The 20,143-nt window shown below is 46.7% G+C and overlaps 1 protein-coding gene across 1 annotated transcript in view; it reads left to right on the top strand.

The window, feature by feature from the left end:
* The first annotated feature begins 6,948 nt into the window (after nt 1–6,948).
* The window catches only part of NKD1 (NKD inhibitor of WNT signaling pathway 1), a 135,361-nt gene continuing 122,166 nt past the window's right edge, over nt 6,949–20,143 (top strand). The window contains exons 1-3 of the mRNA XM_066637728.1: nt 6,949–7,120; nt 7,304–7,336; nt 7,843–8,003. Coding sequence (XP_066493825.1) covers nt 7,096–7,120; nt 7,304–7,336; nt 7,843–8,003 — 219 coding nt within the window. The 5' untranslated portion in view covers nt 6,949–7,095. The remainder of the gene's footprint in view (nt 7,121–7,303; nt 7,337–7,842; nt 8,004–20,143) is intronic.

The raw sequence follows: 20,143 nt of genomic DNA, 5'->3' as shown, positions 1-20,143 counted from the left end.
TGAAACCTCATTGTAATTTTACTGTGCGTCCCCAAATCTTGGGACTCGCTCAGTTTCACCGCTGCTTGACCCAAATTCCATCCAAGTCAGAAGATGCCTGACCAAGAACAGAATCCAGGCCTCCAGACTGAGCTGAAATTGAGGAATAGTTTTCATTGATAGACCAAAAGAGTTCTGTATTAAGATGTCTGGTGTTTGTTGTATGGCCAGTAGTCTTCACACACCCTGCAGCTTATGCAGGGAATCTAGGTTCATGAGATATGGTGATGGAAACTAGCGTAGATGGCTTTAATGAAGACTGGATGAATTCAAGAAGCCTGTCAATGGCAATTAACCCTGCTTGCTAATTGGAGTCTCCATGTACCTACATTCAGAAATAGAGGCATCCCCCGGTATTCACAGATCTGATAGCTGTGGATCTGCTTACCCTTGGTTCCTGGTGCTCCCCCCACATCCATTACCTTTGTGTATCTTCATTACATTCGTGAGAGCAAATAGCGTGTCTTGCTTTAATAAAATGCTATAAGCAGAGAACTTATAGCAAGACAGGTAGGCAGGCAGCCTGCAGGCTAAAAGGGCAACTAAGACTGCGTTCTTTTTTCAGCTTCTAGCGCTATGTTAGAGAGCTTTTTTTTTTAAAGCTTCTAGCATGCTCAAGAGAGGCATGCTAGCCGCACTAGAATTTTGAAAAGTGAACTCAGAGTTAGAAAAGATAGCTGCCTCTGTGCATATGTCACGTTCACCTATTGTCTATCTAAAGAATGCAGGAACATGGCAGCCTCCATAGTGTATGATAACAACATGGCAACCTCCATACATTTGATTTCAATGACGGGATGCCATTTTGTCGTTCTTTAATGAGCCGCGCTGGAACCATGTTGGAAACATCACTATTTTCTATCTAGAAAAAGAATGCATCATAAGAGCAAACAGGAAGAAGGAAACTGTAAATTAATGTTCACTCTCAGTTTCTACTCTATGCAGGTTGCTTGCCTGCTTCTCTTGCTATAAGGTTCTTGCTTATAGCATTTAGTTAAAGCAAGACATGTTCTTACCTCACATGAATGTAATGAAGATAAACAAAGATAATGGGTGGGGGGCACAAGGAACAGTGGAGATAGGATTCCCCCTTATTCATGGTTTCTGGTATCTGCGGGGTGAGGAATGTATACCCCACAGATACTGGGGGACGCCTGTACTATACCTCTGAATGCCAGACAGTGGTGACAAATAATAGGGCATGACTATCATTGCTGTGCCCTGGGTGTGAGTTCTAGAGGCATCTTTTTGAAACACAACACTGGGCTTGAGGGACTCCTTGGGAATTAAGAGCAGGGAAGAGCTAGTACGAAATGCTACTAAATGCTACTCATGCTAAATGCTACTAAATGCTACTCATTCGTACTAAATGCTACTCTAGCGTGATGTGGCAAAAACATCAAGGACAGGAAGGAAAATCCCATTCGGCCCCATCAAGGGAGGAAGCAATCCAAAGCCCCAACTCTGCTTCTTGGTTTATGAGCCTCAGATCAAAGTTGAACCTCCATGGCTACCAGACCTCTTGCTACAATCCGATTTTAATATTAACATCTATACGAATACTTCAGATGCATACCACCTCCTTGGCCCCCTCCCTCATGGCAGCCTGGCCTGTGACATTTTGCCAGGGGTGTGAAATATTTGAAGACTTGTGTTGTGGTGGTGCTGGTGGGTGGGTAGGAAGGCAGGAGGTGGTGGAGGATTTGCAAGATGCAAAAACCTTTTGGGAATCTCTGTGGACAGGACACATTATCTCTTGTTGAAATATTACGGAAGGCAAATGTCTTTGTTAATTAAGGCCACCCAGGTTCTGTTTAGGGATTCATCGTCAATGATATGCTGGGGAGGGAATTTTAAATCAGAGCATTTGATCATATGGTGTTTTTTTTTGCAAGGTCTCTTCTTTTTCCAGTTTAGCTCTGGATTCAAATGCTCCTGAGCTGGTGGTGAAAATGAACAAATTGGAACATTTTTGGCCCACAGTCCTTTCCAGGTGATTTTTTGTCTCCTTCACCGACTTTGTGCAATTATATGTAGTGGAGACCTGTGTATGTGCAGCGCCAACCTTAGCATCTCAGAAGCCTTACCACTGGTTCCTGTCCTTCTTAAGGCAGTGGGAGAAGCTTGGGAGATGCTGCTCTTAGCACCTTCCACTCTGTGGAGACTCGTGCAGATAGACAGTTCAAGAGGATGCGCATTCTTTGCAACTTTCTGAAAACAAATTCCCTCATAGTAGAACATACTCAGCCATCAAGGAGCAAACCCATGGAACTTTTATCGACCCTGAGAGTAGGAAGTTGGATGCTAGGCAAAGACACTTCTCATCCACAGCTGCCATGAATATTAATGTCAGCAACTTCCTCTCTGATATGGCGAGGTATTGCGAAACCGTGGGATCCATTTCACATATAGTGAAATCCTCTGACCTCCCCTGGCAAGTACTTTTCAGCTGTGTCTGGAAGGTCCTCTGAGGCCCTCCTGGCTTGTCATCTGCAGATATTCATATGCGCGGGTTCTCAGTTCACAGATAGCTGGTCCATAGCTAGTAGGAGGCATGTGGCTACATTCTTTCTCCCTTCTCCCAGACATTCAGTCATGGATTGAGGACCTGCCTTCTGAGGGAAGGATGTCGGTTCAGTGCCTCCACCAGTGATTTCCTGCAATATCTTAAGAGGGCCAAAGTGACCACCAGTGCAATCCTATCTTGCTCTGGAACAGTCTGGCCAAGAGGCCTGTGCTTCATCCAGTACAAGATTGGGCCCAGAATTGGTTCAGCTGGAGGCAAGGGCAGCTCTTCCCCTTACCCCCAGGTAAGCCACCACAGCCCCAATGGGTCTCCTCAGATCTGCACCACCCCAGGAGGTAGCAGAAGTTCAAAGAGAACGGAGTGGCTTGGGGTTGCTCCATGCTGCTTGGGGAACAGGGTTGGAATCTAGCATAACTGCTGAATCCCAGCCCTGCCTCCTGCTCCCTGCCTGCCAGCCCCCCAGAACGCCCTCTGTCCGCCCTCCCCCACCCCAGAACGTCTCCCTCTCACCTCCTCCCTGCCTCCTCCCCACCCCACCCCACCAGACCCCTGTGTCGGCCGAGCTCAGTTGGCACGGCCTTCCCTCCCCAGCTTGGTGCAAAGGCTTCATGCAGTCTCTATGGGCTGACATGCATCCCTGCGCCAGCCCAGCTGACACACAAGAAGGTGCAAACATGCTTTACCGCACATTTGCGACCCTCCTGGGCCAGCACAAGCCCAAAAATTCTGGGCTCTTTGGCTCTTTTCCGCTGCTGTTTTTGCAGTGTTCACAGCACTGACATCATGAGACCAATACCATCCACCAACATCCATAATGTTGACATTGGCACTTCTATAACACCTCCAAATGTCACCGGCATGCTGTCCTCTCGATTTGGAGAGAGCCTGTTGTAGATACTTGGAAGTCCATCACTCAAGCCAATGGGTGAATGAAATCCCTTTCACTGGCTCTGCCATGAAAGGGATTTCTGGAAGCGATTTTGCTCTCAGTTGGAAGCACCTGAAGCTAGAACAGATCCTCTGAAATGCAATGACTTTCATATGCCTTTTAATTCACATTTTAATCCTGTCCTTCCTCTAAGGCAGTGTTTCTCAAACTGTGGGTCGGGTCCCACTGGGTGGGTCGCGAGCCAATTTCAGGTGGGTCCCCATTCATTTCAGTATTTTATTTTTAATATATTAGACTTGATGCTACCATGGTATGTGACTGCATTGGGGGAAATGTTACAGACCTGTACTTTTAACAAGCTACTATGTATGTTCTTTTAACAATGGTAGTAAATGGGACTTACTCCTGGGAAAGTGTGGGTAGAATAGCAGTCTAGGATTGTTCAAAATTTTCCTGCCTGATGATGTCACTTCTGGTCATGACATCACTTCTCATGGGTCCTGACAGATTCTCATTCTAAAAAGTGGGTCCCGGTGCTAAATGTCTGAGAACCACTGCTCTACGGAGTGCAAGAGTGTATAGTTGTCTGTTGTTACATCACCCTTGCAACAGCCCTGAAAAGTAGGTGGTCTAAGAAAAAATGACTGCCTAACACTACTCAGTAATCTTCAGGCTCAGCAGGAATTTGAACCCAGTTTTCTTCTTTCTCTTTCCCCTCTACCCAATTCTTTAGGATTGTTTTAATAATGTGTTTTGTAAGCATGCATTATTTAAATACCTAATCTGTATAGAAGAAGGCATCTATAAGGGGCTTTACTATGATTGAGATGCTAGGTGCCTCAGTGGCATAGCTAAGCGGGGCTGAGGGGGTCAATTTCCCCAAGCACCACACCTTAGGGAGTGTCAGGGAAGTGCCTTTCTGAGGCTGTGCATGGCTTCCCTATGCCTTAGAACACGGGCGCCCAGATGCCACTTGCAACCCTCGGGGACTCCCAATCCAGCCCACAGGGAGCTCCCAGTCTTCAGTGAGTTTCTGATCCTCTGGAGACTTGCTGGAGCCTGTGCTGGCCCAATGCACCTGCTCTCAGTGTGAGGGTGGCTGTTTGCCCACTCACGTGAGCTGTAGGGCGAGGGCTCCCTCCACTGCTTGCTGTTTCATGACTGTGATGCAGCAGTGGCAGCAAAGGAAAAGCCAGCCTTGCTTTGTGCAAGGCCTTGAGCTATTGCAAGACCTTTATTCATTTATACAAGTTCCATCTCTAATGTATTTACGTATGTAAATTTGTTCAAATTTGAAATATAAATTCATTCTTTTTCCCCCCGGCCCCCGACACAGTGTTAGAGAGATGATGTGGCCCTCCTGCCAAAATGTTTGGACACCCCTGCCTTAGAAGGCCTGCCAGAAGCCTCAGAGGGCACTTCAGGTTTTTTAGTAAAATGGCCTTTCTAAGGTCTCCAGAAGGCCTTCTGAGACCCAGGGAGGCCTCCCTGTGCCTCAGACTGCCTTCTGGATACCCCCAGGGGGTGTTCTGGGTATCTGACTTCCAGGGGGTGTTAACACCTCAGGGGTGTTCAAAAATTTTTTTGCCCCTGGGTGCCAAATCCTTTAGCTATGTCACCGAGGTCCCTGCCCCAATGGCCTTCTAAGTTAGAATATGTACATGAGCATTCATGTGCATGCGTGATGCTGAAAACTAGCCAATTTGGGAGTGCCTGTCTGTCTCACTATTGATCTTTCTAGACACATTCACTATGGGCTCTGTTTGGCAACCCTGGGCTGTTGAAACCCACCCAACAAATTGTTCTAAAACAATTTTTTTTAAAAAATCTGCACGGGAGCTTCTAATGTGTCTTGTCCAGTGGTGTAGCTAAAGGGAGTGTAAAGCACTAAGTTTTGCAGGGAGCCTCACCGCAGTATGCAAGGGACATCTTCCCTTCAGAGCCATTCAAGGGGGGGGAGGGGGAGCAAAATGGAGGTGTACGCTTCCATTTTGCTACCTCCCATGGCCTGGAATGGCTCCAAAATGAAGGGAGAGGGGTCCCTCGCATGTAGCAGTGAGGCTCCCTGCACAGGGTTACCAGATGTCATAACCGCAAAAGACGACAAGGCACCCCAAATTTAGGATGTCCCAAAAAAGGTAGGACATGGGAAAATAAAAACAAGCTAAAAATACTTATATATTGATTTCATGTGGTTAATTTAAACACAGTATATTACTTCTTGTTAAATTTAAAACTATATTACATATAATTTATTAATTACCAGTACATATAATTTATGAAGGCTATGTGCTGCCAGCAGGGACCCGCTTACAGGGAAAAAGAAAAAGAGAACATTTCAGTTCTTTACCAGAACATGAGGCTCAAAAAGAGGAAGTGTTGGGGGGGGGGGAAGGCATCTGGTCACCCTGTCCCTGCAAAACTTAGGGCCCAATCCTAACCAACTCTCCAGTGCTGATACAGCTGTGTGAGCAAGATGTGTGCTGCATCCTGCAGTGGGGGTTGGGGAGCAGTCACAGAGGCCTCCCCAAGGTAAGGGAATGTTTGTTTCATTACCTTGGGACTGCGCTGAGGTTGCATCAGCACTGGAAAGTTGGCTAGGATTGGGCCCTTAGTGCTTTGCACCTTTTCTTGCACCTCTTCTAGCTACGCCACTGAGTCTTTTGCTTTGCAACTTTGTTGCAAAGTTGGTGAGAATTGGGCCCTTAGTGCTTATCACCCCTTCTTGCACCCCTTCTAGCTATGCCACTGGTCTTTCTCGCGATGCCACTGTGTCTTAGCTTTGCCACTTTGTGGCAAAGTTGGCTAGGGTCGGGCCCTTAGTGCTTTGCACCCCTTCTTGCACCCCTTCCAGCTATGTCACTGTGCCTTTGCTTTGCCACTTTGTTGCAAGCTGCTTCCAGGGCATGGAGGGGGTGGGAATCCCCAGACATCCCAAGCCTGCTTTCCAAAGTTGCAGGAGCGGATTCATGGGGGAGAAAAGTGAGGAGGGGGGGGGGAGAGAGAGCCAGAATCGCACACCTTGAGAGCACGAAGCCACAGATCTCAGTGGTGGGGCCTCCCTCCGTGGCTCTGGGCTCTGCTGCCTGCGCCTGGCTGCCAGAGAGGCACACCAAAGCTGCCGCCTCTGCTGCGGGCTCCTTTCATTTTTTGGGGGGGAGACTCCAAAAGGATCTCGGTGGCCTTTCATGTGCCGCCCGGGTCCAATCGGCATCCAGAGCCTGCCTGCAAGTGGTCTCATCTCCATGAGGTGTCAATCATGTTCCCTGGTGGGTGAAGTCAGGTCTTTTGTACCCGCCTCTGTCTTTGGGAAAGAAGCGGAGAAGGAGACGGGCTCAGAGCGCGGCAGAGGGAGGGAGGGAGGGAGGGGGCGCGCACAAAACCCCCAGCCAGCCCGGGCGGAGTGGCGCTGGCAGGAGTTGGGAGCTGGGCGGGCATCCCTTCGCCTTGCACGCATCGCGGCACATGGATCGCCCCCCAGAGCCGCTGGGGCTGGAGCTCTGAAGGGAGAGGGGCAGAGAGGCAGAGGCGCAGGCGGAGCTCGGGCAGAGCCATGAAGCCCACGACCTGCTGCTGCTACTGAGACCCCCCCCCCACACTCCACCCCAAATGCATCTCATGTGCACCTCCAGGCAGAGCAATGGGGAAACTTCACTCCAAACATGGTAAGTTGCTTTGCAGGGCTTGTTTTTTTTTTTTGGGGGGGGGGGAGCTGGGGCTGCATCCTGCACTGGGGTGATGTGTGCGTTGGAATCAGGGTGGCATCTAACCGGTGTCTTCTTTTCTCTCCCCACCACCACCACCACCTACCCCCCTCCCTGCATTCTTTCGCCTGGATCTCTCCCCAGCCGCTGTTTGTAAACCCAGAGAAAGTCCAGAAGGTAAGCCTGCCTTGCTTGGAGTGGGACTCCTGTCCATCCCCTCTGCTTTCTCTAGTCCCCAACTTTCTGCCTCATCTCTCCCCCCCCCCAAAAGTTTGCTGGGCTCCACTGGGATCCAGATGCTGGTCTGCAGTTCCAGATGCTGCCTGGTTCCCTCCTGGGAATCCTGGCCCTTTTGGGATCCACTGGGATCCAGATGCTGTCTGCCTCCCTTCCAGGAATCCTGGTCCTTCTGGGATCCACTGGGATCCAGATTCTCCCTCCCTCCCTTCCTGGAATCCTGACTCTTCTGGGATCCACTGGAATCCAAGTGCTGCCTCCCCCCTGGGAATCCTGGCCCTTCTGGGATCCACTAGGATCCAGGTGCTGCCTGCCTGCCTGCCTCCCTCCCTCCTGAGAATCCTGGCTCTTCTGAGTTTCTCCATTTGGGGCAGGTAGTTTTGCAGGGAGGGGATATGGTTGCCTGGCTCCACTCCACCAATGTGGCAATTCTGTCCTCTGCCCAGGCGATAGTTTTGCTGTGAATGCCTCCTTGGCTCGGAAAGGGTTGGAGGACTGGATGGTGAAGCAGAAATTCTCCAGCAGTGGAAGCAGCAGCGGGGGCAGTACCTTGGGGCTCCAGCCAGGATGCCATCACCGGGGTGTTTGCAGGCTCTCCAGCTCCAGGGTAAGTCTGAGGTTTCTCCTCTATGGCTCTCTTACCTTCATCATCCCTTCCATCCAGTCAAAAAAAAAAACTTGAACCTTGACTTTCTTTGAGTTGGAACTCACTCATCTTGGAATGAAACTACCCCCCCTCCCCGCTTTGCTGGGAGCATTATGTCTTTGGCAAGTTGTGTCCTGGGGTGTTGCCGGCTGGATTAGACTCCCTTTGAAGAAGTTGTGAGTTGCAAAGGGCAGAAGGAGCGTGTTCCAGGAGGACAGCAAAGAGCCTGATTTTTTTGAGTGAATGGGATGGGTGGATGGGACATCTCCCCAAACAAAAACAAGTCCTGGGTGGTTTGCTTGTGTGCGTGTGAGCTTGTGGAGACCCCATTCCTCCTGGTTGTTTGGCCATTGGTTTCATAACTGTAGCTTTAGTTATCCTTGGATTTATGACCCCATAGAGTTCTTAGCACAGAGGTCTGGCATTCTGTCCCAACCGAGGCATTACTGAGCATCCCATTTGTGAGTTCAATGTGCCTGGGTGACTTTAAGTGCATTCAACTCTGTCTTCTGAAGTCCTCTATTTACATTTGTGGAAAGTCGTACTCACTTTTGGTTGTGATGACTTTCTCTCCCCCTTGATTCTGGAGAGGGAACTGGAAGCAAGTGGAGGCAGAAGGAAGTGTGGTGGGGATGTTCTTCTGTTGACCTCCACGCTGTTGTTTTAATGCTGAAAATGACTAGGGCGCCTTCTTCCAGCAAATTTTGGTCCAGCTTGTTCTCGTAGGACCATCGGGAAAAGTCACTATAATGAGCAACGGCCTGAGCATCCTGGTTGCAGAAATGTTGATCTACCACCAATGTTGGAATGGCACCAGGAAACTTTTAAATACTCACTTGTCAAAGGCTCAAAACTGTGGTGCCGGAAGGGCTCAGAAAGTGTTGGGAAGACTGGTCACATTTGTTGGTTCTGTAGTCCCTGTTCATGTCGTTCTTTCTCAACAAGGCTTTGAAATGTAGTAAAACTGTGTAGCTTATTCTGCAAGGCTGGGCAAAAAACCCAGGAGGGAACAAGCCTTGCTGGACACAGTGGCATTTACTCATGAGTAATTGTGGACCGGATCGGGTTGTACGTCTACCTTCTTGCTCAGGCAGGTGCTTGTGGGGGGCAAATTTATTTTCAGAGACATATTTTTAGCTTTCCCTGGACATCTGGATTTTACATTTCTTCTCTTGTGCTAATACTCTAAAACAGGGGTGCCCAAACCCTGGCCTGGGGGCCATTTGTGGCCCTCGGGGACCCCCAGTCTGGCCCGCGGAGACATCCCAGTCTCCAGTGAGCCTCTGGCCCTCCAGAGACTTGCTGGAGCCCACACTGGCCCGTCGAAACTGCTCTCAGTGTGAGGACGACTGTTCAACCTCTTACATGAGCTGTGGGAGGAGGGCTCCCTCCACTACTTGCTGTTTCACATCTGTGACACAGCAGCAGCAGCGAAGGAAAGGCTGGACTTGCTTTTTATAAGCCTTGGGCTACTGCAAGACCTTCATTCATTCATGTAAGTTCCATCTCTAATGTATTCATTTATGTAAATTTATTCAAATGTAAATTAATTCTTTTTTTTCCTGGCCCCCAACACAGTGTCAGGGAGATGATGTGGCCCTCTTGCCAACATGTTTGGACACCCCTGCTCTAAAACATTCATGGAAGAGAACCTTCCATAGTAAGCAATGGGTGCTTTAGAAAATTTTTATTGTACTTGAAAGTGAACCTGTAGAACACAGTCTTGAAGAGTAGCCAGATCTAGTGGTGCTTTTGTTAATTAAGCTGTGTCAAAACTTAGACCCTTCCCACAATTATTCTCTTGGATGAATGAAAAGACAGCATTTTGACATCACTAAAATAAGCTTTGCAGGAAAGCACGTTGAAGGTCCAAATCTATGAAGAAACCATGACTGAATAGTATGGTAGATTATAATGATTTATTTCACAGGCACAAGTGTGTTATCTCCATGATTTCTTTCTACTTTGATGGCCTGGTTTGTACTTTGGCATTTGCATACTGCTGTCATTAGAGAAGATAGCACTTTGTTTGCACCCTGCTGATCAGAGTGAATTCTGTTTCTGATTGAGGCAAGAGAGTTCCTATTGAATGATGGGGTGTGTGTGTAATGGGTCAAAGCGGTGTCATAACTTTCACTGGAAGAGTCACTGATTCACAATTTTTTTTATTTAAAAAAGCTGTGTTAATAATGCATGACTGAAAAACCCCCACCAAAGGAAAAAAAAAAGATCATATTTGGTGAACCTTTCTTGGTTGGTCACCAGGAGGCAGTTTTTGCTCACCTCAGGTGAACAGCCAAGTAACTGTATACAGGCTTGGATTAAAGTGGAGGCTTAAAATGCTTGCAGCTTTCCCCTGGGCAAGGGGTGTTCAGCCTCTGGTCTAAGTGATTTTATTAGGTTAAAGTGAGCAAGTTGCTTTTCAACATTTTAGTAAGATGGGAAAGCCAGGCTCCCTATTGTATATTTTTGCACTGACTTCTAAAGTTGTCACTGGTGTGTGTGTTTTGGCAAATGATGACTCCAATGCCTCTCTAACAATGTAGGAGAGAGAGTTCTAGCCCAAGTATTTATTTGTGGATTGTTTGCAGGTATTTCTGCATCTGTAGCTGTTTGAATTAAGCCTTGGAGAACTTGTGATAAGGTTCCATTCACCATGTTTCAGGACAGGAATTTCAAACAAGGCCCAGAACAGAGCAGTCATAGTTCAAACGGAGGGAGAAGACCTCACCCAGCTGCATATGTGGATCCTCAAGATAAGCTGGGATCTTCTGGGGGATTTGCCTAGTTCTGAATATAAACTTCCCAGCAAACAGCTCAGCAATTAGGAACACTGTCCATACAGTTTTGCTGTGCTGTAAGACTGTAATTTGCTTAAGTGTGTTCTTCCAGTGCACTGAGATTGTAAGGGGTATTCTTTTCTAAGGGGTATTCTTTTCTAAGCAATCCTTAATTTCCATTTGCACACAGTCCTGTCTGTCCCTCCCCCCCGTGGGATGTGTAATTGAGGGTGGTTGTTGCAACTGGTTACTTTTCTTTCGTACATTGACCTGAGTCGTTCACGAGAGGTCTGTATATATACCTCTGAATGTTAGTTTCAGCTGAGCCCACCCAGTTTTGAAAACTAGAGTTCCAAAGATCTTGACTGTATATTGTGGTTTCCATTCATACTAGCTGAAAAGGGAGTTTTGCTTGTGCCTGGTTTGGTTTGCAGAAAGAGAATTTGGACTGAGAGGAGGTACCAAAAAAACAACAAAAAACTCTAGTCCAGGGGTGTCCAGAGTTTTTGGCAGGAGGGCCACATCATCTCTCTGACACCATGTCGGGGGCTGAATTAATTTACATTTCAAATTTGAATAAATTTATATAAATGAATATATTAAAGATGAACTTATATGAATGAATGAAGGTCTTGCAATAGCTCAATACCTATACAAGACCGGCCTTTCCTTTGCTGCTGCTACTGCATTACAGACGTGAAACAACAAGCAGTGGAAGGAGCCCTCATCCCACAGCTCACTCAAGAGGCCAAACAGTTGGCCTCATGCTGAGAGCAGTTGCATCGGGCCAGTGTGGGCTCCAACAAATCTCTGGAGGGCCAGAGGCTCATTGGAGACTAGAGGCTCCCTGAGGGCCACATAGAGAGGCCCTGAGGGCCGCAAGAGGCCCCAGGGCCGGGGTTTGGGCACCCCTGCTCTAGTCCAAATGGTCCAGTCCAGTCTAGAAAAAAACTCGAGTCCAAATAGATCCAGAACTCTAGCCTTTCTGGATCCAAATGGATCCAGAAAGATCTGCTTGGGCAAGAAAGTACAAAGGTGGGAAATGCTGAAGGTGCCTAGCTAGCAATGCCCTTTTAATAAGCTGTTGAGCTTCCAAGAAATCTCCCCCCTCCCCGGTTCAACACTGAAGATGCTTTTGTTGGAGTGGAACGAATGGGTTGTTATGAGGCATCTGTGTTGTGCTGTTCCTGATAGAAGAGAAGGCTGATTTATTAAAGAGTAGCGAAAGCAGGAATTGGTCATCAGTTCAAGTTCTGCAGATTGCTGGCTTCAGAACAAGACTGCTGCTGTAGTTGGCAATGGCCATCTTACCATCAGGAGGTGTAGACACCACATTGTGTTGGAATTTAATGTAGTTGGCTTTATGCAATGAGGAAATAGTAAGGTTTGTGGAGTTCATTTGGAATGGAATCCCCAAGCCAAGTGTGGAGGATCTTTTCATCACCTGCCCTGAGAAGTGGTGCTTGGTGCTTTGAAGTCTGGTGCTACTGATGACAACATTGGAATTTTTTCTTAGATTTTTTTTTTATAGATTTCCTGGTTGTAACAAGCTTTGATCCTCCTCTAACTTTGTCCCAGCTCTAAGACACTGAAAACTCATGGTTTCGTAACTCTTACCTAATCAGTTAAGAACATGTGGAAAAGACTTAAATTGGTTGGGCCATTAGTCTGTCTAGCAAATGGCTTTTCAAGGGCCAGGGCAGGTCTTTTCCCAGTCTTGATACAGAGATCCTTTTAATTAGAGATGCAAGCATTGAACCTTGGACCTTCCAAATGCAGACTGTGCTCTACTGAAAAAGGTTGGCCCTTATCCCAAAATCAGGACGCTGAAGAATGGAGACCATGAAAGGGGTCAGAGCTCAGTGGTAAAGTCATGCTTTTCATGCAGGAAAGACTCTAGATTCGGATCCTGGTTTCTCCATCTGAGGCAGTGGCTCCCAAATGTACTGGGTCACGATGCCTCCTTGGCCTTGGAGCTGCTGCCTTGGATTTTGAAATCTCACATGATCCAAGATGGTGGTGTCCAAAACTCATGAGATCTTGCTTGATCCAGGATGGCGATGACCAAGTCTGACAAGATCTCATGCAATCCAACATGGCGGTGCCCAGGACAGCCACAGGAGGGACCTGTGGACATTCCATGGTACCCCTGTCTGATTTAAGGGGATCACAGGATTGACTGCTGACTGAGACCTTGAGTAACCACTGCTGGTCAGAACAGACAGGGCGAAATGGACCAATAGGCTGACTTCATTGGTACATATGGACTGCTGACTGGTCTGAAGGCCTATGATGCAGCCACTTTGCTGAAGCTAAGTGGGCCTAGGTGTGCTCAGAGCCTAGATAGGAAGACCACCTTGGAACCTCATGTGTGCCACCTTGAGCTTCATGAAGGAAGAAAGGTGGGGGTGTAAGTACACTTAATTTTAAGATGTCTGAAACAAGCCTGAACATTGCATTGTTGGAGCGTAAGGAGTCCTGGGTTTTAGAGCACAGCGTCCCCCACTCTGTGAACTGCTGACTCCTGTCTGATAGGAGGGCAGGTATACATGAGGTGGGTTACCTCAGAATGCCAGATGCAAGGGATGCTACCAGTTTGTGGATCTCTTGCTATCTTGTGTGCTCCCTGGGGCATTTGGTGGGCTACTGTGAGATACAGGAATCTGGACTAGATGGGCCTATGGCCTGATCTAGCGGGGCTGTTCTTATGTTTTTGCATAGACTGTATTCTATTTGAATGTTTTAGCAAATTTGTTTACTGTCTGTTTCCCATCAATCTGAAACAAGAAAACATATTTTGTTTATGTGGTACCTTTGAAAACTTGAGCTGAACTTCTCCCTACTTCTGCTTTTCTATGTGACAATAACTTTCTGGGGCTGAACATCTCAAAGACTTCCAGAGCATACTGTGTTGCTATTTGATGGAGGAGTTCACTTCTAAAACAAATTGAGGACGAAGTTCCTGTCATTGTGTGCGGATTATCCGTTCTTTATTCAGTTGTTTATTTTTACAAACATATTATTGTCGTTCCTTTTGCAAACCTGTGTTGTTTGTGAGCATCGACTCAGTGCCAGAGGGATCTCTTAAACATCACATTTGCTTAATTCCATTTGCTTTTTATCTTCAAAAAGCCATAACAAATTTGACCAGTTCTGACTCACATGGTGGGGGCCTAACAGAGCCTGGGCTGGGGGAGGGAGGTTTGCCATGAATAAAAGAAGCAACTCAGGGCCAACAAAACCAAGCAGTGAAAAGTTCAAAATGGTTACTCTTCTACCTTCAAGGTAAAAGATGTGTCCCACGTAGATGTGTCAATTACACTGGAAATACAGTTCCCTCCTCCCTACCCATGGATTCAGGACCTGTGGATTTAACACACCATGGGTTCTGAACCCACACTTGGAGGGCTGGACCTGAGTTCCTGGATATGTCTAGAGATCTTTTCTAGTTGCAACTGGGATGCTGACTGAGGCCCACAGGTGCTGGAAAGTACCTCTCCAGGGGTGACCCAGCCCTACTTGGAGGTACAAAGAATTGAACCTTCTCTGGAATCTTCTGTAAGCAAGGGAGTGGTTCTACTCTGAGCTATGGAAGTTCCTGATCACATGTTCATCAGGAGCAATCGTACCTCAGCAGTACTGCACCTCCCTTGCCTGCGGAAGATTCCAGACCAGGTTCAGCTTCTAAGAAAAGTTGAGTCCTAATGAGGGGATCTTACTGCATCTAACTCAGGCTGCAGTCCTATCTACACTTACCTGGGAGTAAGCCCTTTTGACTATAATGGAACTTACTTCTGAGTAGACATGCATAGGATTGGGCTCTCAGTGTTCTCCACGCTGACTTTCAGTTGCTCTTCAGGACTGCAGATAGGGTTCTCCATTCTCTCAGTTCACAGAGGTCAACAGTGAGGCTCACAGGGCTTGCCAATGTCTTACATACCTCTGAGTGTGGACCCTAGAGAAGGAGTGAATGGGAAGGCATACTGTGGTTCATGACTAGACCTTGGTCCATTTCTGTCAAACTGCCCACTGGTTGCTGGAACTCTTGCAAAGAATACTGGACAAGGTGGACCTTAGTCTGGTCCAGCAAGAGTTCATTTTCAGTAGATGCACTGATTCTCAGGGTCAGTGAAGATCAGCTAGTTGTTTCTTAAGGCTGGTTGACCCCTGTGAACTGAGAGTCAGCTAAAGGATATGGGACTGTAACTCAGTGGTAGTGCATTTCCTGGGCATGCAGAAGGTCCCAGGTTCAGGTATGTGTGTGGGGTGAGGTGGGGTGGGTTCTCTGAAACCTGGAGAGCCTCTACAAGTTTGTATCAACAACTGTGGACTAAATGAACGAATGTTCTGCCACGAATGTTCTGCAACCTGGGACCTTCTGCATGCAAAATCTGTGCTCTGTCACTGACCTACGGCTCTTCATATACTTAGAGGTTTTCTCTTGTAACATTGGGTTCAACCTTTGTCTTTTTTTAAAAATGGGGTTTCCCATCTTGAGGCTTCGGGATAGCACAATAGTAGTTTTCAAGCTGCATTCCAGGAGACTTGTGGGTACCTCATGGGCTTGTCAATGCCATGAATAATGGTGGTCAAAGTTTCCTTACTGATAGTTTTGTGTGTCACTGATGATTTTCCCCCTGCGACATGCAGCGGCATTGTGTGTGCTCTAAAAAGGGCCACAGTGCACTGGGCCGCAGTGAGGTTCCACAGGTCCACGTGACATGGGTGTGTTTCCTAAACCATCTGGGCAGAGCCAGCCTCAATAGTGAGAATCAGAAGTTGCAGCTGAGGGATTTGTATTGGGAGGTCGAGCCAGGGAATAAACTGAATATTGGAAAAAGCAGTAGAAGGACAATCCTTGCTTGGTCTGAACAGGAAGTGCGTAGACTCCTTCCTGTTGAGGGGAGCCAATAGCCATCCTTGCTAGACAGAGCCACTCAAGTACTTGGGGAACCTTTCAGTGCCCTTGTGGCATTCTATGCATGGTGCAGTTGTGCATGCAGTTATGGGTTTTAGCCTTAGGAACTCCTGGAAACATATTCTGGAATCCTCTGCAGTATGCAGGGGTCGCTTAGCAGGTGAGTGGATGAGAAAAAAATCCCTGAAGATAGAAAAATGAGAAACAACTGGGATGAAGCAAGGCAGGAATTTTAAATACAGAAAATAAATGAAGCCACAGTATGTGTTACAGTGTAGGGTAACAGATGTCTGCCTCCCATAGTGTTATGTGCTTAAAATAATGTATTGCTCTACCCTGTGTTGGTATGTTCTAAATAACATGAGGTAGACATGGAGAAATACTGGCTGAACAGGACCAGTGTATCAGGTTTTGGGGTGGTTTTTTTTTTTTGGCTATTCAGAGTGAATCATTTTTCCTCTTATTACACTTGAGTGTGGTTAAAAGTTCCCCAACTTTGCATGATCAAAGGGCAAGAAGACGAAAGACTAATGAAATTTGGCTGCCGTAACAGATAATTTAATTAGAGAAAATGTACCGACCATGTTGACATCTCTGGTTTGGAAACAACTGCACTGCGGATGCTCACCATCAAAGAGTCTCTGGAAGTATTAGGAGTGCCATGGTGATGAGATTAGAGAATTGGCCAATAATCTAGCAGAAAGCTGGATTCCAAGGTAATTATCCTAGAATGACACCAGTTGGTACAATTAAAGAAGCCACAGCGCCATTGCCATATGGAAAGCGTTAGACATCTTTGCACGGTTTCAAAGCGTTGTGCTGGAGGTTAAATTGACATACGGGGAGGGGGGAGAGAAAGCATAAATTTAAATGTTTTGTGTTGCAAAATTTACAGACTTGTGCGTGTGGAGCCATCTGGCAGAGCTGGTTGAAACTAGATGAACTGTGTTTATCTGTGCACATTTTCTGGGTATTTCAGACTTGATGTGACACACTGTTAATTTGGATATTGGCAAGGAAGTCAATTGGTCCGTTTGCTTCCTTCGGGGGCGGTATGAAGAAAAAGACCTACAAATGTGTTAAAAATAAGATGTGAATAATGGTAATATTATGATGAATTGCAGTTGGGGAATCATTCATCCATTTCATTCAGCGCAGGGCTGAGGCAACCCAGTGGTGTCACAAGGGTTTGTGTTACCAGGTGGGGAAGGCCAGCAAGTCACCCCCATGATGGACCTCCTCCCATGCAGTGGGTGGGGAGTATGGGCTGCACCCTTTGCACCTCCCTAGCAAAGCCACTGAGGCAACCAAAGATGTAGGAAGCTGAAATACGAGACCTGGAGAGATTGGGATTACAGTTGGACGGAGAGTTGGCTGGTTCAGATACATAGGACTATGAAGCCGTTGCTTCCTCTTGCTTGCCCACTTTGGCTATCAGTGCTTCTGTGGGTGTAAATGAGAAGGCAGGCAGTGAAATGGAGAAGGAAAAGGAAGGCTGACATGAAACCAGACCAGAATCCAGTCCTGGCCCAAGCAAAGATGCATGTTCTGGAAGATTGTGTGCGACCTGGAAGTATTTGTTGCTAAGCTGGGGGAACCAAAGGGCTGCTGAAGGGCTGGAGGAATTATGGTGGCTTCCAGGAGGACAGTCCTTCTTCTTCCTCTACTATCTGGCCTCAGACAGCATACCACTTGGCATAGCAACTCAAAGAGCAGTGCTTTCCGCTTTGAGTCCTAACTTGATCTGATAGTTGCTTGCTCTGTTGGTTAATTACGTCTCCTGAAAGATTTCTCTTTTTCCACTTTTAAAAAATGTGTCACCCTCATGGATACTAGGAAAGTCTCATGTATGTGTTGGTACTTTTGAATCCTTTGGAAACCAGGAGCAGACAGATCTTGGGGTATATACTGGCATCTAATATCTTTCCTAGTAACTGAACTTGATGAACTCAACTTATGGACAGAATAAGGTCAAAATTGGACTATGATAAATTCAAACCCCCATTCATCACGAAGCTTACAACCTGACTTATGTCACGGGGTTTTTGTGATGACGAAAGGTGGGGAGGGGACACCATGTGAATCATTGTAAATTTACTGGAGAAGGGGGAAGCATAAAAATAAGCGCACTTGTACCCATCCCTTGGAAGTGAGCTCAGGACTGGCAACTGCAGAGCTCAAGGGAGCATGTTTTCTTAGCAAAAAAAAACCTGTGATCCCAGAGAACTGGCCATTTGATCTCAAATTCCTTGTTAGCCTGGATTGTCGCCTGGTTTGTCACCTGGTTTCAAGAAAACAAAATTAAGACCCAAATCCTAACCAGCTTTCCAGCACTGACACATCTGTGTCAATGGGGCATGTGCTGCATCCTGCAGTTGGGTGGCAGTCATGGAGGCCTCCTCAAGGTAAGGGAATGTTTGTTCCCTTACCTCGGAGCTGCATTGCCCTTACCTCAGTGCTGGAAGGATTGCGCCCTAAGTAAATCAGGGAAGCAGAACAATTCTATCACAAACCTATCAGGTTTTACATCATTCTTATTATGGATTGGATTGTCCTGACCCCCACCCCTCCCTCTTTATCCACTTCTTGTGTGGAACAAAAACTATTTTGAGAATAGCACCCCAGGGAGGCATAGATCTCTAGCTAGTTTGGAAGGCTTGTGTTGCATAGGGCAGTGTTTCTCAAACTGTGGGTCAGGTCCCACTGGGTGGGTCGCGAGCCAATTTCAGGTGGGTCCCCATTCATTTCAGTATTTTATTTTTAATATATTAGACTTGATGCTACCATGGTATGTGACTGCATTGGGGGAAATGTTACAGACCTGTACTTTTAACAGGCTACTATGTATATTCTTTGAACAATGATAGTAAATGAAACTTACTCCTGGTAAGTGTGGGTAGGATTGCAGCCTAGGATTTTCAAAAATGTTCCTGCTTGATGATGTCACTTCCAGTCACTTATGATGTCATGAGATCCTGACAGATTATGGGATCCTATGAGACAGATTATGACAGGTTATGAGATCCTGACAGATTCTCATTCTCAAAAGTGGGTCCCGGTGCTAAAAGTTTGAGAACCACTGGTGTAGGGTTTTCCAGCCCTTGAGAGACTTTATATAATACTAAGCTTCGTGAAAACTAATTTTGGGGGGGAAATCTTTGATGTTCTACATTGTGCCTGATGATGAATTCAAGATGATGAGCTGCAATACATGCGCTAATGTCCTTCCGTGGCTTAAGACCTCAACCTAAGACTGAGTTTGCCAGGGAATAAGTGCTGAGAATGAGAAAATCCTCTCGTATGCTCTTGCGGACATATGGAAATGTCCTTTACACCAGACTTCTTTAAAGGAAGGCTTCTTTACAAGCTTTTGTGTGATTCTGTAATAAGACCCAGGAGGGACTCAAGAAGTGGTATTTTTATAGCCTTGGCTCCTTCTATTCCAGAAGATGTTAGGATGACTTTTTATGGTTCTCTTTGAACTGGTTTCGAAACCGAGGGGGGAGAAAAAGGAGAAGCCGCTGGAGGATTGAAACTTTGTAAGGGCCGATGCTTTTTCCTCGCAAGAAGAAAAATATCATTCAGTGATGATCTTTTAAAACAAAACAGAATGTTCAACTCAGCACACTTCCCGCATGTCAGCTGTTGGCCTTTATAGGAATTCTCGAAAGGGCACGGGTTATGTTTCCTGCATGCTTGCTGCAAAACTGGTGGAAAAGTAAGCTGCAAACGTTGGGACATTTTGGAGGATTTTTGGCTACGTGTGTATGTGCGCATGTGCAAATGTGCATGTCCTTTTTCCTGTGTGAATGTATCCCTGCTAAATGGGCAAAGGCACCTTTTGAAGTGGTGCTCCTCTTATCTTTAGCAAGGGGAGAGCAAGTGGCGCTCTTCTACCTAGCATAGTATCTTTTCCATTGGTTGTTTGCTGGTGTCTCTTCTGAGTCTTTTTAAGATTGTGAGCCTGCTGAGGGTGTGTGTGTGTGTGTGTGTGTGTGTGTTTTGCTCTGGAAACCATTCTTAATATTCTTAATAATCATCATTTGCAGCTGGGATGCTCATGCTTTTGGGACTGGTGTCACTGGTCAAACTTTTGTTAAACAGATGGCTGAAATGAATTTTAGCAAAATTCAACCTCTAACTTGAATATATCTTCCATTTTGCTGAGTATAAGAACATAAGAACAGCCCCACTGGATCAGGCCATAGGCCCATCTAATCCAGTTTCCTGTATCTCACAGCGGCCCACCAAATGCCCCAGGGAGCACATCAGATAACAAGAGACCTGCATCCTGGTGCCCTCCCTTGCATCTGACATTGCCCATTTCTAAAATCAGGAGGTTGCACATACACATCATGGCTTGTAACCCGTAATGGATTTTTCCTCCAGAAACTTGTCCAATC

This window comes from Tiliqua scincoides, chromosome 9 (assembly GCF_035046505.1).
Source record: "Tiliqua scincoides isolate rTilSci1 chromosome 9, rTilSci1.hap2, whole genome shotgun sequence".
Taxonomy (NCBI): Eukaryota; Metazoa; Chordata; class Lepidosauria; order Squamata; family Scincidae; genus Tiliqua; species Tiliqua scincoides.
The sequence above is the reverse complement of the archived record's forward strand: the minus strand, read 5'-3'. Positions and strand labels throughout refer to the sequence as shown.